At 40.1% G+C, this 25,575-nt stretch overlaps 1 protein-coding gene across 1 annotated transcript; it reads right to left on the reverse strand.

The window, feature by feature from the left end:
• Positions 1 to 22,430: 22,430 nt before the first annotated feature.
• LOC134284637 (uncharacterized) lies at positions 22,431 to 23,989 on the reverse strand. The gene has a single exon (XM_062843637.1). The coding sequence runs from the start codon at positions 23,869 to 23,871 to the stop codon at positions 23,080 to 23,082; it is 792 nt and encodes a 263-aa protein (XP_062699621.1). The 5' UTR covers positions 23,872 to 23,989; the 3' UTR covers positions 22,431 to 23,079.
• Between the last annotated feature and the right edge of the window lie 1,586 nt (positions 23,990 to 25,575).

The raw sequence follows: 25,575 nt of genomic DNA on the forward strand, positions 1-25,575 counted from the left end.
CGGGAATTGTTTTAGACATTTCTTCAGTGATTTATCTAGGAATGTCTTCGATAATTTGTCTGGTTCTAATCAGGAACTTCAATTAGAAATCACGTAAAAAGTTTATTTTAATGAAATGCACAGAGATGGTCTTGAAGAATTTTGGAAAGAATTCCGTAAGAATAATTTCGAATACCAAAATTAATGGCTGGATTTCTAAATTCTAAAAAATGCCGGAAGACATTGTAAACGAATTGGCTGGAAATTTCCCAGTGGAATTCCTCAACAAATTCCAAAGAAAACTTTTTTGTCCTTTGTAGGACAATCCTCAAGAAATTACAGGAAGAACCTCTGGAAAAACCGTAAGGAAAATAAAAAAAATGTCTGAAACATTTATGTTGTAGCAAAAAAATCATAACGAATTTCCTGAGATACCCTTGAAATAGTTTTTTTTTTTATAAACACGTACACGTTTTTAATGCTTCCAGTGAGCTATTCGCTCTTTGAAGGAAGCACGACACTAGACAACGGACTAGCATACAACGCCCAGTGGCACAGCTGAAAACTTTTCCTGACAGCTGCGGTGGGAATCGAACCCACGCTCCTCAGCACGATGTGACTAAAATGCTTGGTGGCACTAGCCGCACGGCCACGAAGCCACAAGTTGCAGGGATATTCCAAGAACTTATACAAATTGCTGGAATATATCCTAAATAAACTGCGAATTTCCTAACAAATTTCTGGAAAATTTCTTAAAAATAAAAAGTTGAAGGAATGCCTGCAGGACTCCCAAAGGTAAAAAATGCCGAAGAAATTTAGAAATAAATTTCGAAAGAACTTCTTAATAAATTGCCAGAGGCATTTCTGTGGGATTTGCTAACGAAATTTCTAATGCCAGTGATTAAGGGATTTTTGAAAGATCTAACAAAGGAATTTCAAACGAAATTTACGGAGAAATTTCAAAGATATTTTCGGAGGATTTTTAAAATAAATATCATCGAACGAATTTAGCAGGATGCCATAAGAATTCCCAAAGAAGTTTCTAGTGGAAGTTCTCAAGAATTTTTCAAATTACTAGTGAAATTACTTGAGAAATTTCCAGAAAAACGCCTGAGAGTTCCCAAATGAATTTCAAGAGAAATTTCTGAAGGAATTGGTTGATATTTGGAATTGGCAAAAATCTTAATACCCTTGAACAACCCAATTTTAGCAGGAGCCCTATTGCCACTACTGTAAGGGCGTTGTACAACAATATAGATTCGAAATATTTTATGACACAAACCTAATTACATTTCCTTCACGTCAAAATGTTTTCTACCTGTTATGTTATGAATGTTATGAATAATAAAATGGACAAACATTGAATTGTCTGCGCAACTTTCCTACGCACAACAACGTACGTATCTAGTTTGCATCAAATTTCCCACAGGGCTGTCTCATCAACCCGCCAATTACCCAGCGACCACCTCCTCAGTCTAGGGTTTCAGTTCGGCTCGTTCCGGCTGCGTAAACAAACACTAATAAGCGGTTTGTCGTCTACCAAATTCGGAACAGAAACTCTCCACGCACCAGTACTGATCCGGATTATCACCGGTCTGTCGTCGTTTCGCATCTCTTTTCAAAATCTTCCCCCGTATCTCCGCATCTGCAGCAGAAGCAGCAGCAGAAAAGTGACGAGTTGAGCACGGTTTTAGCGTTAACGATCAAAAGCGTTCAAATCGTTCGTTTGTGCCACACAGAGCGAGGGAGGTTGAATGGGAGCTGATCAAATTTAGTTCATCGCTGCTGCTTTTGCCACCCGTCGTCAGTTCCGACCCCCCTCAGTTCATTCGGGGAGTGAATTTGCGGAAAATAGCTTAATTGAATGGCGTTCAAATAGAGCACACAAATTAAACTCACGGCAAATTAAGACAAATAATGGAGAAACGAATTGCGGGCGTACCTACCTACTCAGTAGTGGCTGACAATAGACGCAGCTGAGAAGCGGAGCCACCATTGAAGAGGCTGCGACTTGGGTACACATCTCTGTCTTCGTCCGCCGTCTGGGTGCAACGCACGCGGCGCGGTGCCTAATTGTTCAAAATCAGATTCCGCACCTCGATGAGAGCAAATTGGACAAAGCGCTTCCGGAGTGCTAGTACTGTAGTACTGACTACTGACGGTTTGGAAAGTGTCTGTGCAGTGCATCCACTCCCATGAAGTTTGTCTTCAATGCAATGAGCTTGTTCGAACTGAGCCCATAAGTGGCATGTGATGTGAGTGCGAATAGTGCCATCGTTCCGGATTGCTGTTCGTCGTCGCCACGCAACTCAGCGCTAGGCGAAGTGAGATTATCACTTGTGGAACAGTGATCTAATCTTTCGGTTTTAGTTAGGAAAACTTCATGCGGGTAAATGTGGGAGGATTTGGGCCACTACCTTCCGGTGTTGGGGTTGGGGATGCAGTGCCTTCGGAGGGTGGTGGGTTCTTTCAAAGGTGTACACTGCACGAGATAGTTTTGGACTGTTTCTCTCCACCAGCCTGTTAGTTTAATCCAACGTTGAGCGTAGTAGAGCACCGTCTTAGTCGGGTTTATTTCTTCAGTTTTTTTCTCGATCATTTAGGATTCCCATGTCTTTTTCCCAGAAAATTCTTTCTTCTGATATACACACTACGTATCAATCCAACCTACTGAAGCCTACCATAATGTATACGTTTCCCAATAATCGCTTATTTATACTTGTACTTCTTTGTAATTTGCACTTGATATAACTCGTCATTAATACGACACACATTATTTTTTATAATATTTGGCTGTTCGATACCGTATGAAGTAGATCATCAATATTTACTTCTTTTCTCGATCAGCCTAGATGATTTCGCATTATGCGATTTACACAGTGTATTCTGTGTATCCTCGCCTTTGGAGTTTTCTAATCGATACGGATCTGGTTTTATCGCTGCTGTTCTTTGTTGTGTTGTGATTGCAAAGAGTTTAATCTTGCCTAGTTTGGAAAGTGGCTACGGTTAGAAAAGCTCAGACAAATCTTTAGCTTACAAGAACATCAACGATCAGTCTTTGCAGACTAATGCAAAATGGTACACCCCAAGTGACCTTAGTCCAAAAACCTTACATTCGTAAGGGGAATTTCTATCTAAGATCCTCGTGAACCCGGTGGTTACTACTTTCAGTGAAAATGAAGCGACAAGCTCGCGTGTCATGCCTCGAGCATGTGTGCTTGTAAACAACTCAATCGTTACTACACTCGTCTCTCAATTAACCACCAGAGATTTATGTGCTGTAACAATTGATGTATTTGTTGGAAACCTCAACAGTAAATATGTCTCTTGTCATCGCATACTGCACTTCAAAAGGCCTTTCGCTTATTGTATGGCATACTCCTATGAACGGAGTGCGAATTCCGAAAAAGCTACCGATCGATAGAATTTGTGATGAAAACAGAACAATACATAGGCAGTCGGGTACCTGAAACTTTTGCCAGTCTTGGTAAGGTGGTATGAACTACCAACCAAGCCGATCTGTTTAAAAGCACAGGTCGCACGGCAGAAGTTTCACGCATTCGATGTATTCGTTCAATACATGGCCTACTTGCCTAATTTCACCTTCTATAAAATTTTCACACTTGTTCGCTACCTAGCGAATTCTATCATATCTATTATTTCATTACCCACTTTGATCTCTACTCCCTTATACTTATGAGTAGAAAGAGACCGATATAGAAACAAAATCATCAAGTTAATTATAGAATATAGACTGTTTCAGAAATTATAAATACACTTTGTTTATTAAATTAAATGAACTGTTCTAATGATTTTTACCAACTTCTTTTAGAGTATAGCATATTGTACTCCATATTATTATATTTCCTTTCAATTATCTTGATATTTTAAAGAACAGTCGAGATCTCTAACAAATAACATAATTTTTCAAATTTGCATTTGCACAAAGGTGTTTTTTAATGATTTCAACATTTTTTATCACAAAATACCAAAAATTATCTAATTTTTTATCACATTCGCTTTCTCAACAAGTTGTCTAAGGAATGCTTTGATCAAAATTTGGGAAAAATCAATAAAGGCTTTTCCACAACATTTTTTCGGAGATCAAGTTTCTTATTTTTTAAGGTTTTCTACGGAACATAAGAACTATCACACAGTTTCATAGCTTTCCTGAACGCATTTAATCTAAACAAACTATTTTTTTCAGCTCATTCGATCCTTCAGATGCCAAAGCTTGTCATACCATAAAAACAAATGCAGTAAGCAGTAATTAAGACATTCGTTTGCTTAACGTTTGTTGCTACTGGTGTTGTTGGAAAATTTGAAACATAAACATTTGTATTGAGAAGGTTCGTAATGGTGGTTGTTGATCAAATATTCCAGTAAAAATTACTCTTACCAATCGAGAAATATCTTTTATTATCGATACAACAATTTTTATTGTGTTTGGAAATTAAACATTTTATCTACGATTTTTTTTTCTTTTCTACTATGCTACATTTTTTGACCACTTTGTGCAACTTCAAATTTTAATCATCTAGATTACAGAGCCCTATTTTTTAAATTTTACCAGAAACATTCACAAAATTGGTATTATTTGCTTCGTTAGCATGTTTACTGTAAGAGATAGAAGAAACTTTTTTGGATATTGTGCTCAAATTGAAATGGTAGTTAATCGTTAGTGTATTTATAATTTCTGAAACAGTCTATACGGTCGATAAATCAGTACATGTTAGTCATTAATGTGTCGAAGACAAAGTACATGATGGCAAAGGGCTCCAGGGAGGAATCACCGCGCCCGCCACCCCGAATTTATATCGACGGTGATGAAATCGAGGCGGTTGAAGAATTCGTGTACTTGGGCTCACTGGTGGCCGCCGAAAACGATACCAGCAGAGAAATTCAGAGGCACATTGTGGCAGGAAATCGTTCTTACTTTGGACTCCGCAGAACTCTACGATCGAATAAAGTTCGCCGTAACACGAAGTTAACCATCTACAAAACGCTGATTAGACCGGTCGTCCTCTATGGGCACGAAACATGGACCCTACGTGCAGAGGACCAACGCGCCCTTGGAGTTTTCGAACGGAAGGTGTTGCGTACCATCTACGGCGGAGTGCAGATGGAAGACGGGACTTGGAGAAGGCAAATGAACCACGAGCTGCATCAGCTGCTAAGAGAACCAACCATCGTCCATACCGCGAAAATCGGGTGGCTACAGTGGGCGGGTCACGTCATCAGGATGTCGGATAGCAACCCGACTAAAATGGTTCTCGAGAACCATCCGACCGGTACAAGAAGACGTGGAGCGCAGCGAGCTAGGTGGGTCGACCAAGTGGAGGACGATCTGCGGACCCTACGCAGAGTGCGGAACTGGAGACAAACAGCCATGCACCGAGTGGAATGGAGGCGGCTACTATATACAGCAGAGGCCACCCCGGCCTTAGCCTGGTCGGTAAGGTAAGTAATGGTTTAGTACAGCACTGATTTGTGTTGCGTAATAAGCCATTACAGTACTGTTTCCCATTTTGATCAACTTCTTGATGCTTTCTGGACGCAGTTTTAGGAACCTCTAAAGAAATTCCCGAAGGAGGATTAAGAGAGTAGTTCCCTGGAAAATTTTGGAGAGAAATTTGGAAGTAATTTCCTAAGGATCTTGTGCAAAGTTTTCCGAAGGAATCCTTGCCGGAATTTTTGGAAAAAAAAATCTTTGGGAAAAACTTGTGAAAATTTTCGTTGAAACTTAAGGAAGAATTTCTGAGAAAAAAACTTATGAAGAAATTTGTAACTCTAGGAAGAACTTCCGTAGAACTTCTGAAGAAAATTCCTCAAGAATTTTCAAGAGGAATTTCTCAACTCACTCGTGCAGTATCACATATGAGCCTGGTAGACATCCAGTTAGAATTTCTAGACAAATTTTGAAAAAAAATAGCTTAATAATTCTCATAATTAACTACAAGAGGATATTTCGAAGGAATTCTGATAGAAAATTGCGAAGGAATTTTCGTAAGAGCTACCGAGGGAAACCATGAAGATTTGTTTTTCAAATTTCGGATTAACTTTTGAAAGAACATTTAAAGCAACTTTTCAAATTCTGTAAGCTTCACTGGTGGAGTTTTCGCATCAACTCCTTGAGAATTAAAAAAAGTGTTTTCAGGAAAAATCCAGAAATAATTTTTAAGGAATAAATTGAGAAATTTTTTATGGAACCCTTTGGAAAATTCGTGGGGAGGAATCATATAGGAAATTCAGAATTAAATCCATGGCATATTTTAGGGTGGATTTCAGAACAAAATGCTAAACGAATTTTCAAATTTGGGTGATCCTCGAGGGACATTGATGGAGATTTTTTCCATGAAACATGTTCGAAGGAACTTTTGATAGAACTACCAAAAGAAATTTGTAGAATTCTCTGGAGAAGTTCCTGGAGATGTTTCTGAACTAATTCTAGGAATATTCGTAGGCTTTTCTCGAGGAATTTCCGAATTCATTCGTGAGAACTCCTTGAGGAATCCCTCTGAAGACTCCTGCAGAGCCTACAGAACCTTTGTAAACACAGCCAAAGGAACTTGTTGAAAATGTCTCGATGTAACTCCTGAAGGAATTGCTGGAGAAGCTTCTGTTGAAATTCTAAAAAGAAATTCTGGAGGGGTTCTTCCGACAGAACTTTTGGAGTTATTCCCGTAAAAACTTTTGAGGACATTTCAAGTATCAGTTCTTAAGTGATCCTAGCAAAAACTCTTGGAGGAGTCCAAGAAAAAAAATGCTGGAAGAGTTTCCGGTTTAATCCCTCAAGAGATTCTTAAGAGTAATTGTTTAAGATTCGCAGAATCTGTTCCGAAAAACTGCATAAGGTTGCTTGATTTTTTTTTCGAAAGAACTCCTGGTGGAATTTTTTAACTCTTTGAGGAATTTTGTTCTTCTTCTTCTTATTTATGGTTCGACATGCTCACTGAAACTTGACCTGCCTCTTCTCAACTTTGAGTTCTTCCACAGTTAATAATTGAAGGGCTTCCTTTGCCTGCCATTGCATGAATTTGTATATTGTGAGGCAAGAACAGTGATACACTATGCCCAGGGAGTCGAGAAAATTTCCCAGACCGGAACGGGAATCGAACCCGCCGTCTCCGGATTGGCGATCAATAGCCCTAACCACAAGACTAACTGGAGACCCCAGAAATTTCCATAGGACCTTTTTAAATTTTTAAACTAATTATCGGGGACTTTATGATAGAGCTCATGGAGGAATTCTCCATGGAACTTTTGGAAGTTTTAGAAGAATGTCCAATAATACTTCTACATGAATTTTCGATGGAATTGCTCGAGGAAATAATAAAGTAACTGCAGGATAAGAAAGGAAGCCCTGGACAAATTTGCGATGAATTAGTGAAAATAACAAACTTCCTTCCAGGATCACAACGTCCTCACTTATAAAATAATCTCAGGCCTTCGCAATTTGATGTTTCCATTCCTCCAAGACTATGGCGTTACTATTCCGCAGCATCGCAATCTAGCCTATCAGTAACTTTACCTTACCGATGTCTTTACTAATAATAATTTGTCTCCGAAAATCCAGGTTTGTTCCCGGGATCATCATGCACTTCCCAGAATCATAAGGGTTACAGAAAGCATAAAAACTGTACAGCTTGCTTAACACACACCAGATTTTTATCTTGGACTTCTGTTTCCACCACCGCTTTTATCGTACGACGTTCTGCCGTATTCAATGATGTACCATTACCATTCGCGCTACGTTCTTCATTTAAGTCAAGTCAAGTCAAGTGACCTGGAATAACTGTATTCCTGCAGATTGCTAAACCTTTACCGTGTCTGGTAGTAGTTCATTTTTTTGTTTTATTTTGTAAATAAGTGTTATTAAACTTCCACAAAAAATAACTTTCATCGATCCATCTACCGAACATTTACCTATCACTCCAATCCAAACTAAAATCCATCGATTATGGTCATCAGTGGTAATGCAAAAGTGCAATCACTTCATCACAGCAGCAGCAGCAACCACAGAGACGAAGTGATAAAACAACCATCATTCGAATGGAAGCGGCAGCAACCAGTGACAGCAGGACATCAAATGCCACCGGAGCGTGCCGGTCGGTGTCCATCGGAAGAAATGGCAAGCATCCAATGATCGTAATCACACCAAACGCTCTTCTCCATCGCCGGATGAGTGAGCATTCGGTAGCACCGCAACCGTCCATTATTACTACAGTCTTCCATAACCAATGGTGGCCAATCCGATTGGCACGCGGACGGTTCGGTGGTGATGCGATGTTGGCGATGGCAAGCCCGCCCCGGGACGATTAAAACACTTTGTCAGATCCAATTGGGCCGTCAATCGAGCGTGCCGCCAGTTGGCGATTCAGTGAACCTTACGTGCCATTAATTTGCTATATCGGCTTAGTTTTTATTTTCGTTTTGCTTTTGCAATCATGCATCTTTGTTTTTTTTTTCGCTCATTTGTTGTGGTTAGTCATCGTCACGGAGTGCAGGTGATGAAGCGATGCAACGTGATTAGATGGTCAGTACCTGCTACTCGTTTTTATCGTGGCAGGGGGAGATGAGCAGCGGTTATTGGTGAATACTGGACGTGAGCATGACTTCCGGATTAAAAAGTAAGAGTGAACTGTGATGGAGTAGTAAAATGTCTCATTGATTTACTATAGATATCGTAGTTTCAGAATGAGATCAACATAAGAACAAAGCAAAATGTACTGCAAACCATATAATTAGTTTTCATTAAGACTAGAAAAAGAGAAAGAACTTTGTTACTGTGTATGTATAATAAGCTTCTTTCATTTTTAATCGAAGAGTAGTTGAAATATATTCAGTATCTGAAATATTCTCCATTCATTCGTCGTAGTGCTGCTTCCACCTTTCAATAACCTCACTTTGGTCCACCAACAGGCCATCGTCCTTATCCCTACGTTTTCGGAATGATTTGTGCTTCATATAGAACTGTGCTTCTTGGGTACGAAAAGGTAGTTCCAGTTTCATAAATTACTCCAGGTTCCATTCGCTCTGTAGAAATGGTGAATTCCTTCAGGGGTATTTCCATAAGTTTTTCTAAATAATCATTAAGGAAATCCTCCAGATATCTCTTTTTGAAATGTATCCAGTCCCGAGCAGAGGAGAATATCAAATTCATAACAATAGAATCACACAGCCTGTTTTTATATCATAATGTGTTATTATGAACTTATCAAAACATTACTTTTTTATAACATGCTTTGTTGGGCAAACTTATTTTGTTATGGTAATATTATTGAGATTCATCCACTAAATAACATTTCAGTAATATACTTTGTTGTAGACCAAGTTTTGCTATTGAAATTGTACAAATATGTGATGGACTACAACACAACAATAACAAGTTTTCAAATTCACTGCAAGAATCATTGTTATTAAATTGTTATTGAACCTAACAAAACATGTTATAAAATTAGTCTACCAGGTACATTTTTGATATGATTTTTGTTATTTTGCCGCGTATGACAGACAAGTTTATAACATAATAAGATATGTTAATAACATAAAAATTACTGATTCCATTATACAGTTATTATGCCAAAATATCATATTTTATTCTGATGTTGTTATTCTCTTCTGCTCGGGGCTATATGTTCAAGAAATCCTCCAGTACGTTTGACTGCAATTTGTGCTGGGATTCCTATTTTTTCCAGTGGTTCCATCAAGAACTTCTCCATTGTGTTCTTCTGGAGATTTAAATACTATCCTATCTCTTGCAGCATGAATATTGTCCACTATCAGATTGAGAATAAAGGAACAGGCACAGCCGTACCAACGGCTTCATTTGTTTTAGAAATCCTTCCACGGATTTTCTTGGAATCATTTTATCCAGGGGTATCTCTAGGAATTCATTCCTTAAGAAATTTCTCATAAAATTCTTCAAGTAATTCTTCCAGAAATCTCAATGAGTTTTCGAAATATTTTTGCAAAGATTCCTCCAGCAATTCGTACAAAGATTACTTCAGAAACTGCTTTAGGGGTTTTTGTCCTTCTGAAAATGCTCTAGGGTCTCATTTTGAAACTCTTTCGCGGATTCTATCAAAATTTTCTCCAGTCGTTTTGTGACAATTTTCTGGAAGAACTTTCAAAAACAATCTTGAAGGAATATCTGGAGGAATTCCTCGAGGAATACCGGGAGATATTAAAAAGACACTACACCGTCTTCAGCCAGAGGCTGCACAGACTGAACATTACTAACACGAGTCAACGGACAACACACATAACACCCAGTGGCCCAATTGAGAATTTTCCGTTTGACGAAATTTTTTCCCCGGCTGGAGCGGGAAACGAACCCGCACTCCAAGGGTCACGAAACGCCTAGACAACTGACGCCGCTAACCGCACGGCCACGAAGCCCACGTGTACACTACTGTAATCCGAAGGTATTTCTCACGAAATTTGTGGAAGAACAGTTGAAAGAATTTCCAAAGGGATCCCTGGATGATTTTGAAATCGAATGCCAAAAGAAATTAAAAAAAAAAACTTTACAGACTTACATAAAAAAAATCCCTGGTCATAATTCCAGAAGAAACTTATAGAAAAATGATCGTGCCTCTGACATTTTGGAAAGAATCACTTGAAAAATGTAAGGAAAAATTCTCGAAGGACTTACTGAAAAAAAAATCTTTGAAAAATATCTTATGAATTTATCCAGTCGAATTCTTGCAGCAATCCTTGGAAGTGTTATTGATTAAGAATCCCAATAAACCAACGCCATACACGGACCGTAATGTAGACGGTTCAACAATACCGCATACTGTTCGAATTGTATCCCGAATGGGTGCTGAATCATCACTTATGATTATCGTTTACATTACATTAACATTGCTGAAGGAATACTAGGAGAAATTTCTGAAGGAATTCATAAGGAAATACCTTGCGAAGCTCTATTGTGGATTGTGAATTTTGAGAAGAATTGCTGATGAAAATCTCTAATGCAATTCCCGAGAGATTTTTTTTGTGAGTAATTCAAGATAAATCCATGGACTTCATTCCTAACCTAACCAGCCCCACCCTTATACTGAATAAAAAAGCGAGATTTTTTCAACGTGTACAAAATACAACAGCGCGATCACTCGAATGTTAAAGAATCTTTGTAAGAATTTATGGAGAAGCATCCAAATGATTTCTGCAAATATTTATCTCAAAATCTTTCGAGAATGCATTAAGGAATTCATACCTTGGAAATTTTTTTGAAAAAAATTCTGAATAAATTCTGTTTTCTGCAGTAATTTGAAAAGATATCTATAGAGGAAATCTTGCAGAAATTTAATGAGCAAATACACGGGAAATAAAGAGGAATATCCAAGGGAACTACTGAAGAGAACTCAGAATGAATGAACCCTGACGGAATTCCTACAGACATTGATACGGGATATCCCAATGGAATAGAAGAATTCCTGAAGAAATCTCTAGAGGAGTTCTTATGAGTTTCTGATGGAATTCCAAATATTAAATATTCCAAATATTTTCTGACGGATTATCTGGGGGATTTTCCAGACAAAAGGAATGTATTGAAGAAACTTTGAAGTAAGCCATGTCAGAGTCTCAGCATACATATTTGAGAAACATCTCTGAAAATTCTTAACACATTTCTAAAAGAACCTTTTGGATAGTTTCTGAAAGAATTCTGCAACTTTGATTTTCTGATTAGCTGGAAGAATTACTGATTAAATCCGTGAAAGATTTTCCGAAATAATTTCACGGAAAGTTTTCTAGAGGAATTTAATGAGACATTTCTGGAGGACATCACTACTAGAGAAAATTTCTTAGTTACAAATCCATTGTAAAATTCATGGAGAAATTTATAAAGTAATCCATGAGAAAGTTTTTGGGAAGAATTCTCACGCAATTTTCGAAAAGAATTCTTCGAGCAATTTTGGGAGGAGGAATCTATGGAACGTTCATAAAGGAGTTCTTGAATAAATTTCATGAAAAATCCGTTGTACTTTTAAGTGTTTCGCTGCCTCTTGTTGAGTAAGTGCTATGCTGTAGCATACCCCCCTATGTCGTGGAATTTCTTCTAAGAATCCCCCAGGGATTCCTGAAGTTGTTTCAAATTATTCCATTTGCAGTGTTTTCAGAAGTTTCTTTCTGTGATTATAACAAAGAATTTCCTGATACAACTATTGGCATGATTATGGAAAGAAATCCAGACGATATTTCTTACAAAACTGCTGAGAAATTCATGATTATTTTTTGGAGGATTTTCTCAGGGAGGCCCTGCAGTAGTTAGATTAGAGTTTCATAGAAGAATTGCGTAAAAAACAGTACTGGAGGATTTTCGTGGGATACTCCTGAAAGAATTGCAGAACGAACTCCCCGAGGAATGCTAGAATATTCTTCAGAAATTACAGAAGTCCTGAATGAAGCTCTGGAAATATTTTTTGAGGAATCCAATAAGATTTTTTTTAGAAGAATTTCGGAAGGACTTCCTAGATGGAAATCGTGGAACGAAATTCTACAGAAATTCTTAAAAAAACTCCTGGAGGGATTCTGGGAATTATTTTATTTATTTATTTGATTCTTTATTTGCAACAGTAAGACTTGATGTCTTTTTTAATTGTTACATGTTGTTTCTTATTGTAGAAAGGTGTATCGTTTCATTAGAAGTTCAATTTATAAATTCAAAAACTTTAACTGGTTACTATATCTATCGTATTATAATTAAACTAATCGTTGAAGTGCTCCATACATTTCCTCTTAAAAGCTAAATATGTATCCAATAGGGTGATTTCATTAGGAAGTGAATTCCAATAGGAAATGCCTCTCACGAAAAAGGAATTACCGTACAATGAAGTATTATGACGTGGGATTGCGTATTTTCTGGCCCGGGAACTTCGAAGTGGCTTTAGTTTTTCATGTAAATAACCAGGAGATTTTGATTTCGCAAGTTAAAACAAAAACAAGCAACATCTTAACGGTGCGAATTTGTCGAAAGGACATCCTAACAACCGATGTTGAAGATGGGAAACACTGGCATATCTATCTAAGCTAAAAACAAACCGAACGCAAGCATTGAGAGCAATTCGCAATCTGGATTCAGCAAACGCTGAAGATTCACATAAAAGAAAATCACAGGCTATGAAATGGGGTAGAATCAGACTTTTAAAGAGTTTGAGTTTAATTTCCACACTTAAGAAAGAAGAAAACGAATAAAGTGTTCGCAAAGACGCATAAATTTTACCGCACTGCCTGAAAATATATTTATCAAATTTGAAACTAGAGCGGATCGTAATTCCCAAGCAATTCGCTTCTTCTACAAAGTCGATTTCAGTGTTATTTAATTTAAGAACTGGTTTAAGTATACTGTTGGAATGTGAATGGCTCAAAAACACTGCGCAGGTTTTACTAGCATTCAATAAAAGTTTGTTTCTTATGGACCATGCAGAAATACTGGCGAGATCTTCATTGATTTTTCTTGAAATTGTCAGGGAAGAATCGTCAACACATTCAAAGTACAACTGAACATCGTCAGCAAAAATGTGAATTTTACAATGCCTTAAAAACTTTAGGAAGATCGTTTATGTATATGGAAAAAAGAATTGGTCCCAAAATAGAGCCTTGAGGCACTCCAGATGAAATTGGGAGGTATCTAGAAAAGATTCCATCATTCAAAACCGTTTGTGTACGCCCAACAAGATATGATTTTATAAGATTCACTGCATGAGTGGAGAAACCAAAACATTCAGTAAGCTTACAACACAGTACTCGATGTGAAATCGTATCAAAGGCTTTTGAGAAATCGAGGAGCAGCAAAACAACCGGTCTGCCATTATCCATAACAAGGCCGATATCATCAAAAACCTTCAGCATTGCCGTTTTTGTGCTGTGCTTAGCACGATAACCAGATTGATAATAAATCAGTAGTTTCTCTCGGTTTAAATGATCACAAACTTGCTCCTTAATAATTCGTTCAAACACCTTAGATAGTGCGGAAAGTATACTTATAGGGCGTAAATTTAGTAGAGTATTAACGTTTGTTTTTTTCTTGATCGGTAATATTTTAGCTCTCTTCCATTCATCAGGAAAAACACTAGTGGCGATGATGCAATTAAAAAGATGCGTTATTGGCTTAAGTATCAATGGGTTGATTGATTTTAAAAATTTAATAGGTAGTTCATCTAATCCAGTAGCATTGGATTTAGTTTGGTATAGGGCATTTACGATATCAATTTCATTAATTTGATCAAAGTAGAATGGATCATTCGTATTCTGTTCGTTTAGATAAAAAGTAGTCTCCGATGTAAAATTACTTTCTGTGAAGTTATTCGCAAAATTTTCATTAACTTCATCCGAATTGAACCGAATTGTAGAAGGTTTGGATTCTTTTGCTAAACCAATATTTTTTATTCTCTTCCACAGTTCTTTGGAGGGCAGATTCGTATCAAGCTTTGTTTCATAGTGCAACTTTTTTGACTGGCGAACCTTCATAGTAACCTGATTGCGAAGCGTTTTAAAAAAGTTTAAATCAGTCGGATTTTTTGTGCTTTTCCATCTTTTATATGCAAGATCGCGATCCACGAATTAGTTGCTGGAGGAATCCTAGAAGAAGTTCTTGGAATAATCCTGCAAGAATTTCTTGGAGGAATTCCGGAACATTTTCTGTATAAATCCCTGAATCAACACCTTAAGGATTCTCAGAAGAAACTGGTGAAGGAATCACGTAAACAACAATGCGCTCCTGGATGAACTACTGAAATCACTCCTGGATATATCTTAGAAAGAATCCCGCAATTGCTAGAGAAATTTCTCAATGAATCGTAGAAAGATCACTCGAGGATTCTCAGATGGAAATTCTGGAGAAAACCTGAGATTTATAAATAACTTCTTCCCGGAATTTCTCAATAAGTTTCTGAGATTCGTTCAAAAGCTCTTTCTGATATTATTCTAGTTTCTTCTAAGATTCCTCTAGAAGCTTCTTCTACGATTCTTCGAAGAGTTCCTCCTGGTGTTCTACGATTCCTTCAGGAGATCAGCCCGGAAATGCACCTGGATTTTCTTCTGATATCAATCAGCAGTTCTTTCTGGTATCTCTTTTTTTAAGTTTTCCCTCAGATTTTCTTCAACGATTATCGAACGGGCGGATGTGTTTTTGTGTAGCTGTCACGTTTTTCCTCGTCTCTACGTGAAAATTCGGCCGGTAAAAAGTAATTAAGAAGGAATTTACCACAGTTTCCGCGAGTGATAACGAAGATCGGTGATGTATTTTTGGCTGTAATAATGTGCGAAAACTTAATAGGACGTCGCGATGCCGTGCCGTGCCACCGATCCAAAATGTAGTTCCCGATTGCCATTTGATGTAGTGATCTTAGTGTTGGAAGGGCCGGAAGTCTGGCCGGGATATTTTTGAGAAGAATCCTGCCAACAACTGACATGGTTCGGACGGTCGAATCGGTGCTAGGCTTTACGACATTTGGAAAGTGATTTTTTTTTCGGAATCGTTATGATTTTCATTGTGAAGATTTGCAAGTGTACGAAAAAAGCTCTGGTGAAAATGTTGTTTTGTGGGCAGTAAGATTTGCTACTGCAAGACTGAGCAGTCAAGCCGCCAAGTGGACACAGCCATGAAGAAGGAAAAAAACCGGTGAGAATGTTTCATGTTGTTAAAACACGTTTCCTTTTGTCTATCCTTTTACACTTATTTATTTTTCCATTTCTAATTGATTCTGCTGTATCGTTCACTGTATTTTTGCTGTAAAAACGAATTTGAAAACAACCGCTCATTTTGACGAAAAGTTGCGATTTTTCTTTCTAAAAACTCTCCATAACTGTGTTTCGTCACCACACGAATCGTATCACCACGCTGCCGCTGATATCACAAGTAGCTGCCTACTCCGTAGTTATGCTGGCTAACAAAAATTTGTTTCTTTAAAAGTATTTTGAATGGGTTTTAAACACACACACTAAAACTCATTCATATTCTAATGTGGCTGAGTTGCATAGTCCATGTAATTTCCAATTTTTGCTGTACTTATTATATGGGTTCAGGTACATTTGGGGAAGGGATAATTATACTTTGTCTCGTTTCAGAGAGCGAGTAATGGCGCTTAAGCCTAGGCTTTGTAGCCAGGGCACATGGAGAAATGCCTGTGCCCCATCCCAGGAGAAGAGAAGAGATGCCCACCATAACGGAGTGTGCAATAACCTTCTTAGCTGTGCCACTTCCAACGATTTTAAAACCCATTCCTCTAAAACGAAACGGTTGGTACGGTTGTCCCCGTTTCTTCTTACAATAAATTCGAAAAAGTTTGTCAATCATGTTATTCATACGTGGATAACCTGATTACCCTACTTTTTTGAATTATCTTTCCACCCATTAGTCTGCACAGTGGGCCTGGCCGTTTTAATATTTGTATCACATCTCTGATCTGCTGCAAATATTAATACTGACAAGAAAATATCGAAAGAAATTTTGATATTTCCAGGATGCTTTTCAATACTGGCTGTGCAAGCACTAGATTAGATTAGATTAGATTAGATTTTCTTCAACGATTATCTTCTGCGATTTCATCAAGAACTTCTTCTGAGATTCCTCCTGAGTTCCAAATAAAATCCCTCCAAGAATAACATCTGGAATTTCTCCAAGAATTATTTTTGTGAGGAAATCTTTCCGGGACTCTCACCCTCATGCTTGTCTTCGGACTATTCACTTTTGAACGGTTTTGATTCGGGTGAGTCCGTTTTCCATTTAATATGCTGGCGTAAACGATAATGCAAACGTGTGGCTCCGTGGTCGTGCGCTATTAGTCGCGTCGTGCTGAGGAGCGTGGGTTCAATTCCCGCCGCAGCGATCAGGAGATGTTTTCGGCTGTGCCTCTGGGCGTTGCATGCTAGTCCGTTGTCTAGTGTCGTGCTTCCTTCAAAGAGCGAAAAATGCTCACTGGAAACATTGAACGTGGCTGTGTGTAAAAAAAAAGTTCTACTTTCAAAAGTGGATTCGATCATAAACAATAATGACGGTGTCTTTCTAAGATTTGTTCGGGAGTTCCTTTTAAAATTCATCCAGAAAAATGTTATTGGATTTCTCCAAGAGTTATTTTCCAAGATTTATTACTGGATTTATTTAGGTGATTTTTCTAGATGTTCTCGGATTTCTTCCAGAATTCATTCGGGGCTTTACATCGACAAAAAAAAAACTTCCAGGACTCCAAGACTTATTCTGTGGTTCCAACTGGAGCTCTTTACGGATTCGCCCAATGAGTTGCTTCTGAAAAATTTCCAGTATTTTGTTTTGGGATTCTTCCAGAAAAACCTTTCGGATTTCGTTCAAGAACTTTAAAGGTACTGCCAGCTCCACCAGGAATTTCTTCTGCAATGTTGGCAGGTTCTTCCAAAATTCTTCCGAAAGGTCGTCCTGGAATTTTATCTGATATTTCTTATGAAAATCAGCCTGGAATTTCAAAAGTAAATCCTTCAGGAGTTTTTTTTTTATGAAATTAATTACGGTTGTTACGGTAGTATTGAGGTGCTTTTGGCCGAACTCTCTCTAGCAGGTCGCAAACTACGGTGTTGTGGGTGCGAAGCAGCTGTAAGCTGTGAATTTATTTATATTTACCAATTTGCATGTTACAGAATCCACTTAAAATTTTCGGTCTGCCGCATCATACAATAGTTGTTCAACCTCAATATTGTTGTAACAAATGCATAATCTGTGATAGAATTCGTTATTAGAATAGGTTCATTTAATATTATGCAAACTTACTGTTTCAAATTGTTTTAGATACTAGGTGTAGAGTTCATTGTGTTGTTTAACTTTTAATTAGTTTGTATTATAGGCTTAAGTAGAAGAATAATTTCAATTACAGAACACATTTCTGAATATACCACACACAACTTGTCCTGGACGAATCAATCTGTCTTCAGTAATGTCATGGTTCTTCAAATGCATGACATTCCGCGCTACAATAACATTACTTTTCATGTGTATCATATCTGTCAGACAGTTGCAACGACGAACGGTGCAGTGCTGCCGGCAACAACGGTATTACTCCAAAATCTTCATATGAAATTCTGCTATGAATGGGTTATAAAATTCCGACAGAACTTCCTTGAGTAACTCCTCCAACGTATTCCTTCAGAAGTTAGCCAAAAGTATTCTGTCTGGGAATTGCTTCCTGGATTTTTTGAAGCCTTTCGAAAAGGGGGAATTCTTGAAGAAACTCCTAAAGGAACTCTAGAAGAATGGAACTTTCAGAGAAATCTCAGAAGTAACTCCTGCAAGAATCTCCGAAGAAATTCTTGGAGGACTTTCGGAAGGAACTGCTGAATGAATTTCGTTTCAAATTTCTCGTGGAATGTCATTGCGCTCGCGCTGTATACGACGAGTGAGGTTTTTTTTGGTAATGTTGTACTTTTTCCAACGGCGTGCGTCCTGAAGTGTTAAGAATACCCTGTAGGAATCCCGGAAAGAACCCCTGGATGAAACCCAGGTGGAATCACTTTGAGAATTGCAGAAGAAACTTCTACAAAACACCAGAGAGAACTTCAGAAGGGATCCAGAAAAAAAAACATCTTGAAAATCATAAGTTATTCTGGAAACACAATCAACACTCCTTAGAGCTTCCGGGAGATTGTTTAGAACGATTTCGATAAGATTTCTGCTGCAATTTGGATGAAAAGAATCCTTTCAATATTTTTCCGAGCATCCCACTAGACCATCTCAACACAATCTTTATTGAATTCAAGTATTTCCTTATCAGTCCCATTGCAATGTCTCCTACCATAGCAGCCGAATTCTGAACGAAGTTTCTCATCAAAATGAAACTGAATTCCTACAGATCTGAAAAATTCTCACCAAAACCGCCATTACATTGTTACCAAATTTTCCTCAAAGTCAAATCAGAGTTCGTTCCTAGAATTCCATTAGATTTTCCACAGCTTTTGCGTGAGAATCACAGCAGAATTCCTTCTACCGTAGACTGAATCGCAGTCTTATCAGGCTTCGATCCTACAATAGCTCTGACAGCAATCCTTTTGGAAGTCTTTCTAGACAGCCAGCACCCCAGAGTTTCAATGAAAACCCATTTTCCAAATTTTACCCAGAATACCCCCCGCAAGAAATAAGTAAGCACACTGTGTCACGTGGTTGAAGCACACTTTTCGATTTTGATCACACTGTTGAAACTCGATTTCATTCAACGGGAACGGATTCCGAAATACGATCCTCCAGCCGAAGGCAAATGAAACGAATGCGGTTCGATTTTGGCAGTTTATAAGTTCCTGTAGAAAAGCATTCCAATGATTGTCACATCATTCAGCTCCGGAAGCACTGATGATGACAAAGACGCATTTTACGCGCAGCTTGAACGCGAGTACGACCGCTGCCCAAACCACGTCGTCAAGATCATCATAGGGGACCCAAACGCTCAGGTAGACCAGGAGGAGGAATTAAGATCGACGATTGGAAAGTTCAGCGCTCACCAGCTGACGAACGGAAATTACCTACGCCTCATCGATTTCGTCGCCTCTAAGAACATGGCCATTCGTAGCACATTTTTCCAGCACAGGCTCCCGTATCGTTACACCTGGAGACCACCACAAAAAACGGAATCGCAAATCGACCACGTTCTGATTGATGGACGGCACTTCTCCGACATTATCGACGTCAGGACCTATCGTGGCGCTAATATCGACTCTGATCACTACCTGGTGATGGTTAAAGTGCGTCCAAAACTCTCCGTTATTAACAATGTACAGTACCAGCGGCCACTCCAGAACGATCTAGAGCGACTGGGGCAACCGGATGGCGCCACCGCATACGCGCAGAATCTCGAGGCAGCGTTGCCGAACGAGGGTGTGCTCGATGTGGCCCCTCTAGAAGACTGCTGGAGTACAGCCAAAGCAACCATCAGCAACGCAGCCGAGAGCACTATCGGGTGAGTATAATGGAGTCGACGAAACGATTGGTTCGCCGAGGAGTGCAGAGCGGTTTTGGAGGAGAAGGACGCAGCGCGGGCGGTAATGCTGCAGCATGGAACCCGACAGAATGTGGAGCGATACAGACAGAAGCGGAAGCAGCACACCCATCTCTTCCGGGAGAAAAAGCGCCGCCTGGAAGAAGCGGAGTGTGAGGAAATGGAACTGCTGTGTCGTTCACAAGAAACACGTAAGTTCTACCAGAAGCTCAACGCATCCCGCAAAGGCTACGTTCCGCAAGCCGAAATCTGCAGGGATAAGGACGGGAGCCTCCTGACGGATAAACGTAAGGTGATCGAAAGGTGGAAGCAGCAGTTCGACGAGCACCTGAATGGCGAAGAGAATGTAGGCACGGGGGATCAAGGCAGAGGAGGAAATGACTATGTTGGTGCAGTAGAGGACGGAAACGCACCAACTCCCACGCTGAGGGAAGTTAAGGATGCCATCCACCAGCTCAAAAACAACAAAGTGGCTGGCAAGGACGGTATCGCAGCTGAACTCATTAAGATGGGCCCGGAAAAGTTGGCCACCTTTCTGCACCAATTAGTAGTTAAGATCTGGGAAACCGAACAGCTACCGGAGGAGTGGAAGGAAGGGATAATCTGTCCCATCCAGAAAAAGGCGACAAGTTAATGTGTGAAAACTTTCGAGCGATCTTTAAAATGGTGATCGCTCGAGAGTTTTCACACATTAACTTGCCGCCTACAAAGTGCTCTCGCAGATCATCTTCCGTCGTCTTTTACCTAAAGTAAATGAGTGGGAAGTTACCATGCCGGTTTCATCGACGGCCGGTCGACAACGGACCAGATCTTCACCGTATGGCAAATCCTTCAGAAATGCCGTGAATACCAGGTCCCAACGCACGACCTGTTCATCGATTTCAAAGCGGCATACGACAGTATCGACCGCACAGAGCTATGGAAAATCATGGACGAGAACAGCTTTCCCGGGAAGCTTACCAGACTGATAAGAGCAACGATGGATAGTGTGCAGAACAGCGTAAGGATTTCGGGTGAACTATCCATTTCATTCGAATCTCGACGGGGACTACGACAAGGTGATGGACTTTCCTGCCTACTATTCAACATCGCCCTGGAAGGTGTTTTGCGACGAGCCGGGGTACGATCTTCACGAAATCCGGCCAATTTGTCTATTTTGCGGATGACATGGATATTATTGTCAATTTCTTGATTTTGCTTTGGCTGACCAAGCCATGTGGGAAATTACACTGTTGAAAATGCTTTGACATCCATGTGCACAACAGAACATGTGCTCGATGAACAAATTGAGATTTGAAATTATGAAAAGAAATCCACGTACTCCGGTGAGACTCGAACTCACAACTCCCAATTCGCTAGACGGGCGCTTCTATTCCTTCAAGCTACGGAGTCACTCGACTATCTCCAGCAGGCCTAGAACTGAACTCGATTCCACAATCGCACATGGTTATCTTCTTTTCACAATCCAAACCCCCTTCGGATGGGATTAGATGAACATCTAACACATTGTCTGTTGTGCACATGTATGTCAAAGCGGGAGAGGAAGTTATTTTTAATTGTCGAGAGCTTCGGGCACTGCCTTCCAATGACTTATTGGTATGGCAATTAGTGTGCAGTCGGACTCTCGACGGGTCGGTCCTCGGCCGACCGAATACGGTAAGGGTGACCGTAGCTCTCGATTTACCGGCCCGCCCGGTAAGCTTCCCCTTAAATCTCGATTTATGGCCTAAGTTTCCAAGCGAATAACTTTGCAGCCTCCAGCATAGTAGTTCGGCATATCCTAGGCTATACTTTAACGTCATTAGTTACATGTTATTAGACAAAAGAATTAAACTTATGAGTAAAATGCCAAAAAAGTATTTCTTACCATACTAAATTCCATTCAAGTTTCAATCGCAATGCGGATTATGGAGACGCAACCAATTGCTTCCAAATTTTGCATAGTTGTTTTGGACGCTAATATAGATTCAAAAAGCTCTATAATATAGATTGAAAAAATCTCTCCTTCTCTTTCACTCTCACACATGCCCGTGCAAAGAAAAGACGACAAAGAAGGGGTTTTTCCTAATTTTGGCAAAAGGGCGCAGGGACGCCTAGTGTATGAAATATCTGTAATGGGAGGGGTTTAACCCACAAAACCCCTCCCTTGTGCACGGGCTTGCTCTCACATAATTGTTTGGCCAAGAAACGTCAAATTCTATACAAAATCAAAATGGTGCAGTGTCCTATTGTATAGTGAGGAATTGCAAAAACAACTTATTTACAGGTGGCAGAATAAACTAATGATCGAATTCATAGAAAAACCCATCTTTGTTCAAAATCAGAAAGTGTCATTGAAATGTGTTTTTGTCCATTAATCATTCGGCCAACTTACCAAAGACCGATGCTAATGAGAATCGGAATTCCCTAAAAAAGAATTTCTTTCGTCAACATGGGTCCTAGCGACAACCATCAATAATCAGCACCCACCATCAAATTCCCAACAAAATGAAACCAATTAAACCGTACTTTATTTGCATTGTTCAACATGCTTTCACATGCATGGATTCAGGGTTTTCCTTTATTAGACAAAGAATTTACAGTTTTCACAGTGTTTATTTTTACGTTCGCTCAGAGGAACTCTTCTCTTCGACAAAGGTACAACTCCAAAGGTTCTGAGACTTAGAGATTAATTGCTGTAATTTTGGTTTCGCTTTTTTGCATTCTGCTTTGGTCCATGGAAATAAGTCAATAAATTAATTACAATTACAATAAATAATAAATACAAGTTAACACTACAAAGCAGCTGAGCCGTCCGGAATGGGGGAATGGATCGAACCGTGGCATATTGAGGATATTTATTCTCTTGGTTGCGATCCACCATTCTGGGTGCTCAACCGCGTTGGACTGTTTGCTGGCTGCAAGCTTCCAATATCTTCTGCATTCTTGAAGTGTGGTTATTTCGATCGACGAGATCTCGAAGTGCGCGCACGTCGAGGAGTCCCTCGGAAAGGACTCCTCAGATGGTTTGTTCTATTCTAATGTTCTCGGCTTGAGGAGGGGGGTTTCGTCTCGTGATAATCCTAATGACCGATTGGAGCACGGGGGTTTTGGGGTTTTTTGGGGTCGGGGTGGTGTGTGCCTTGGCGAGCACGGAGGTTTAGTTCTTTGGGACATGGGCTCGGTAGGCGCGGTCCTGCATCTGCATATCGTCGCTGATGGAGTTTCCGAAGCTACGATGGAACTGGCCGGACTCGTGGGTGTCGAATTCACCATGGTTCGACGAGTAGGTATGGCTCTGCTGTACATGTGGGTGCTTCACGATTTCGTAGGTGGTCTTTTCGTGTCCTTCTGGGGTGACCAGCTTCTTCAGACCGATGATGGCGGAGATGACCAGAGCAATCTTACCAATGATCAAGGCCTTACCAGCAACGATAGCGATGGAGTGGTACACCATGGTCAGGATACCTCCCTTGATAGCCATTGCTGCGAGGAATGGTCCGAGGTACTTCTTCATCTTCTTGCGACCTTCCTCGACCAAACGTCCAGTTTCCTGCTGGCCGGAGACGAGCATACGTGGCACGTTGAGCGACAGCTGGTGAGAATCCATGAAACGGGCAGCACGTTGGTACAGCAGTTCATCGATCTTGGCCGAGGATAGCTTGTTCAGTTCGAGTTCGTTTAGCGAGGGTTCGTTCAGGGCTCGCTGCTGGTTTTCACCTTCGGCCTTCTTCACGATCGACATACCATCTACCAGTTTGATGCTTGGCAGTTTGATAGCACGGTCCGTCAGTTTCAGCGCCTGGACCTTGATGCACTTGAGCAGTTCGTCACTGTCTTCGCAGAGAGAGTACACTTTTCGCAGGGCACGCACTGTGCCATCGTCGGTGGAAGCTGTCTGAACGGCGACCAACACGCACAGTACACTACACACTAACTTAAGTGATGCCATCGCACTACTTTGACTCTAATCTGTTAAGGTTAAATAAACTAAACTACTAATGGATTGATCGATGCTGTACGCTTCCTTCGATCTGATCTGCCTTGAGCAATTTATACTACTGATAGCTTTCTTCTGGATGCACCCAGATTTTATCCATCCAATTGCACCAAACTCCTACGCGGTGCATTACCGTCCAAATCGTTAGGTTTTCCCTTCGAGCACTTGCATGTGTTGGTGCACACATGTGCCCTTACATACGCGCAAATCCAACAACCGTCGCACACAAGAAAAGTTAGAACTTTTTGGAGCGTGAAAATTCGCACATATACCACCCACTCATCGCGCAAATACCTAGGCAAACATTTCTTCTTCGCTCGCTCGTCGTTTTTTCGATAGATCCGGTTGGGCCCTAGTCCGGCCAGCGATCTTCAACGTGCAAAGCCTACGTCGAACAATTTGCAGGCTTCACTTAATTTGCTGTAGGGAAAAGTAAAAACGTTAATAAATTAGCCGCTGCGCTCTGATGAGGATGCACCACATGCAACCGTAGGTGGTTGGTAAATTTTCCAGCAACGTCGCGACGAAGGAAGAGAAGAAGGGCGGGCAGCCGAAGCCTATGTAATGTCCTGAACATCAAAGCCAAAGAACAATGAAGGCCATGGACATCGCCAGTGTCCGCCCGTGCACGCGAAAGCGAAAAGGAAAATCGGTGAAAATTAAACCTTCAAACGTGGAGAAATGCCTTCGCTTCAACACCCCCTAACCAAGGCTCGCATCGCATACCTACCACCCGATGCACATAAGAACGAGTTGTTGTTTTTACTTTTGGACCCCCGCAGCCAACGGTGGCGGCGAGGCGGTATGTGGGAGCCTCGTTGAAATTTAAATCTCAAATCCGTAGCATAACTAGCAAGGCAGGTAGGTAGATACCTGGTGAACATCCACTTACAGGGCCCTACAGTCCATCTACACAGGTACATGGCCGTGTCCTTCAGACCGTGAATGATGGATCGCATGCTAACCAGCAACTACTCCCGAAAGCGATCAAGGCAACGATCGAGTGTGTGCAGCAGTGCACTGCTCAAGCTGATCCGGCAAATAAAAAGCTATTTTCTCCAGCTGTTTGGTGCCTAACACGACAGTTCGTCGAACATTATCGGACATTGGAATGGGAGGTGTAGGTGTTGGGATCGTGAAAACCGTTCAAATATTTGATGATGTTTCCAAAGTAAATATTTGTCGAACAGAAAGAGTGAGTATGTTGTTGAGTGTCATGTTTTTTTTATTGAATAAAATGTTTGTACTGTAAGCATGTTTGAGTTTTAAATATAATGGCTTTTATGAGTGTTTCTGATGCAAATTTGAGGATCATACATTTTGTTATAAGTACATAAAATTAGTTAACTGCTCATAATAAACCTTTATATTTCATTCTTTTTTCGTTTTGCTATATATCTGCTCTCCTATTGAAGCAAGGTTGATATTGGAAACACATTCAAAGAGGTTTTATCTTTATTAGTGGGATTTTTGGCCTTAGACTAGTTCATTTCACGACCCTTAGCCTAACTTCTCTTTTAGAGGAAGCGCTCGCATTGTGTGAGTTTGTCCGGGTGGGATTCGATTCCAGAACTTCGGCGTGTAAGTCAGTACCTTCAATCATCTTACCATGTCCACTCCGCTTTTGAAAAAGTTGTTTTCTTTTTTAAAATTTTA

This window comes from Aedes albopictus, unplaced genomic scaffold, assembly GCF_035046485.1.
Source record: "Aedes albopictus strain Foshan unplaced genomic scaffold, AalbF5 HiC_scaffold_39, whole genome shotgun sequence".
In the NCBI taxonomy this organism is placed as follows: Eukaryota; Metazoa; Arthropoda; class Insecta; order Diptera; family Culicidae; genus Aedes; species Aedes albopictus.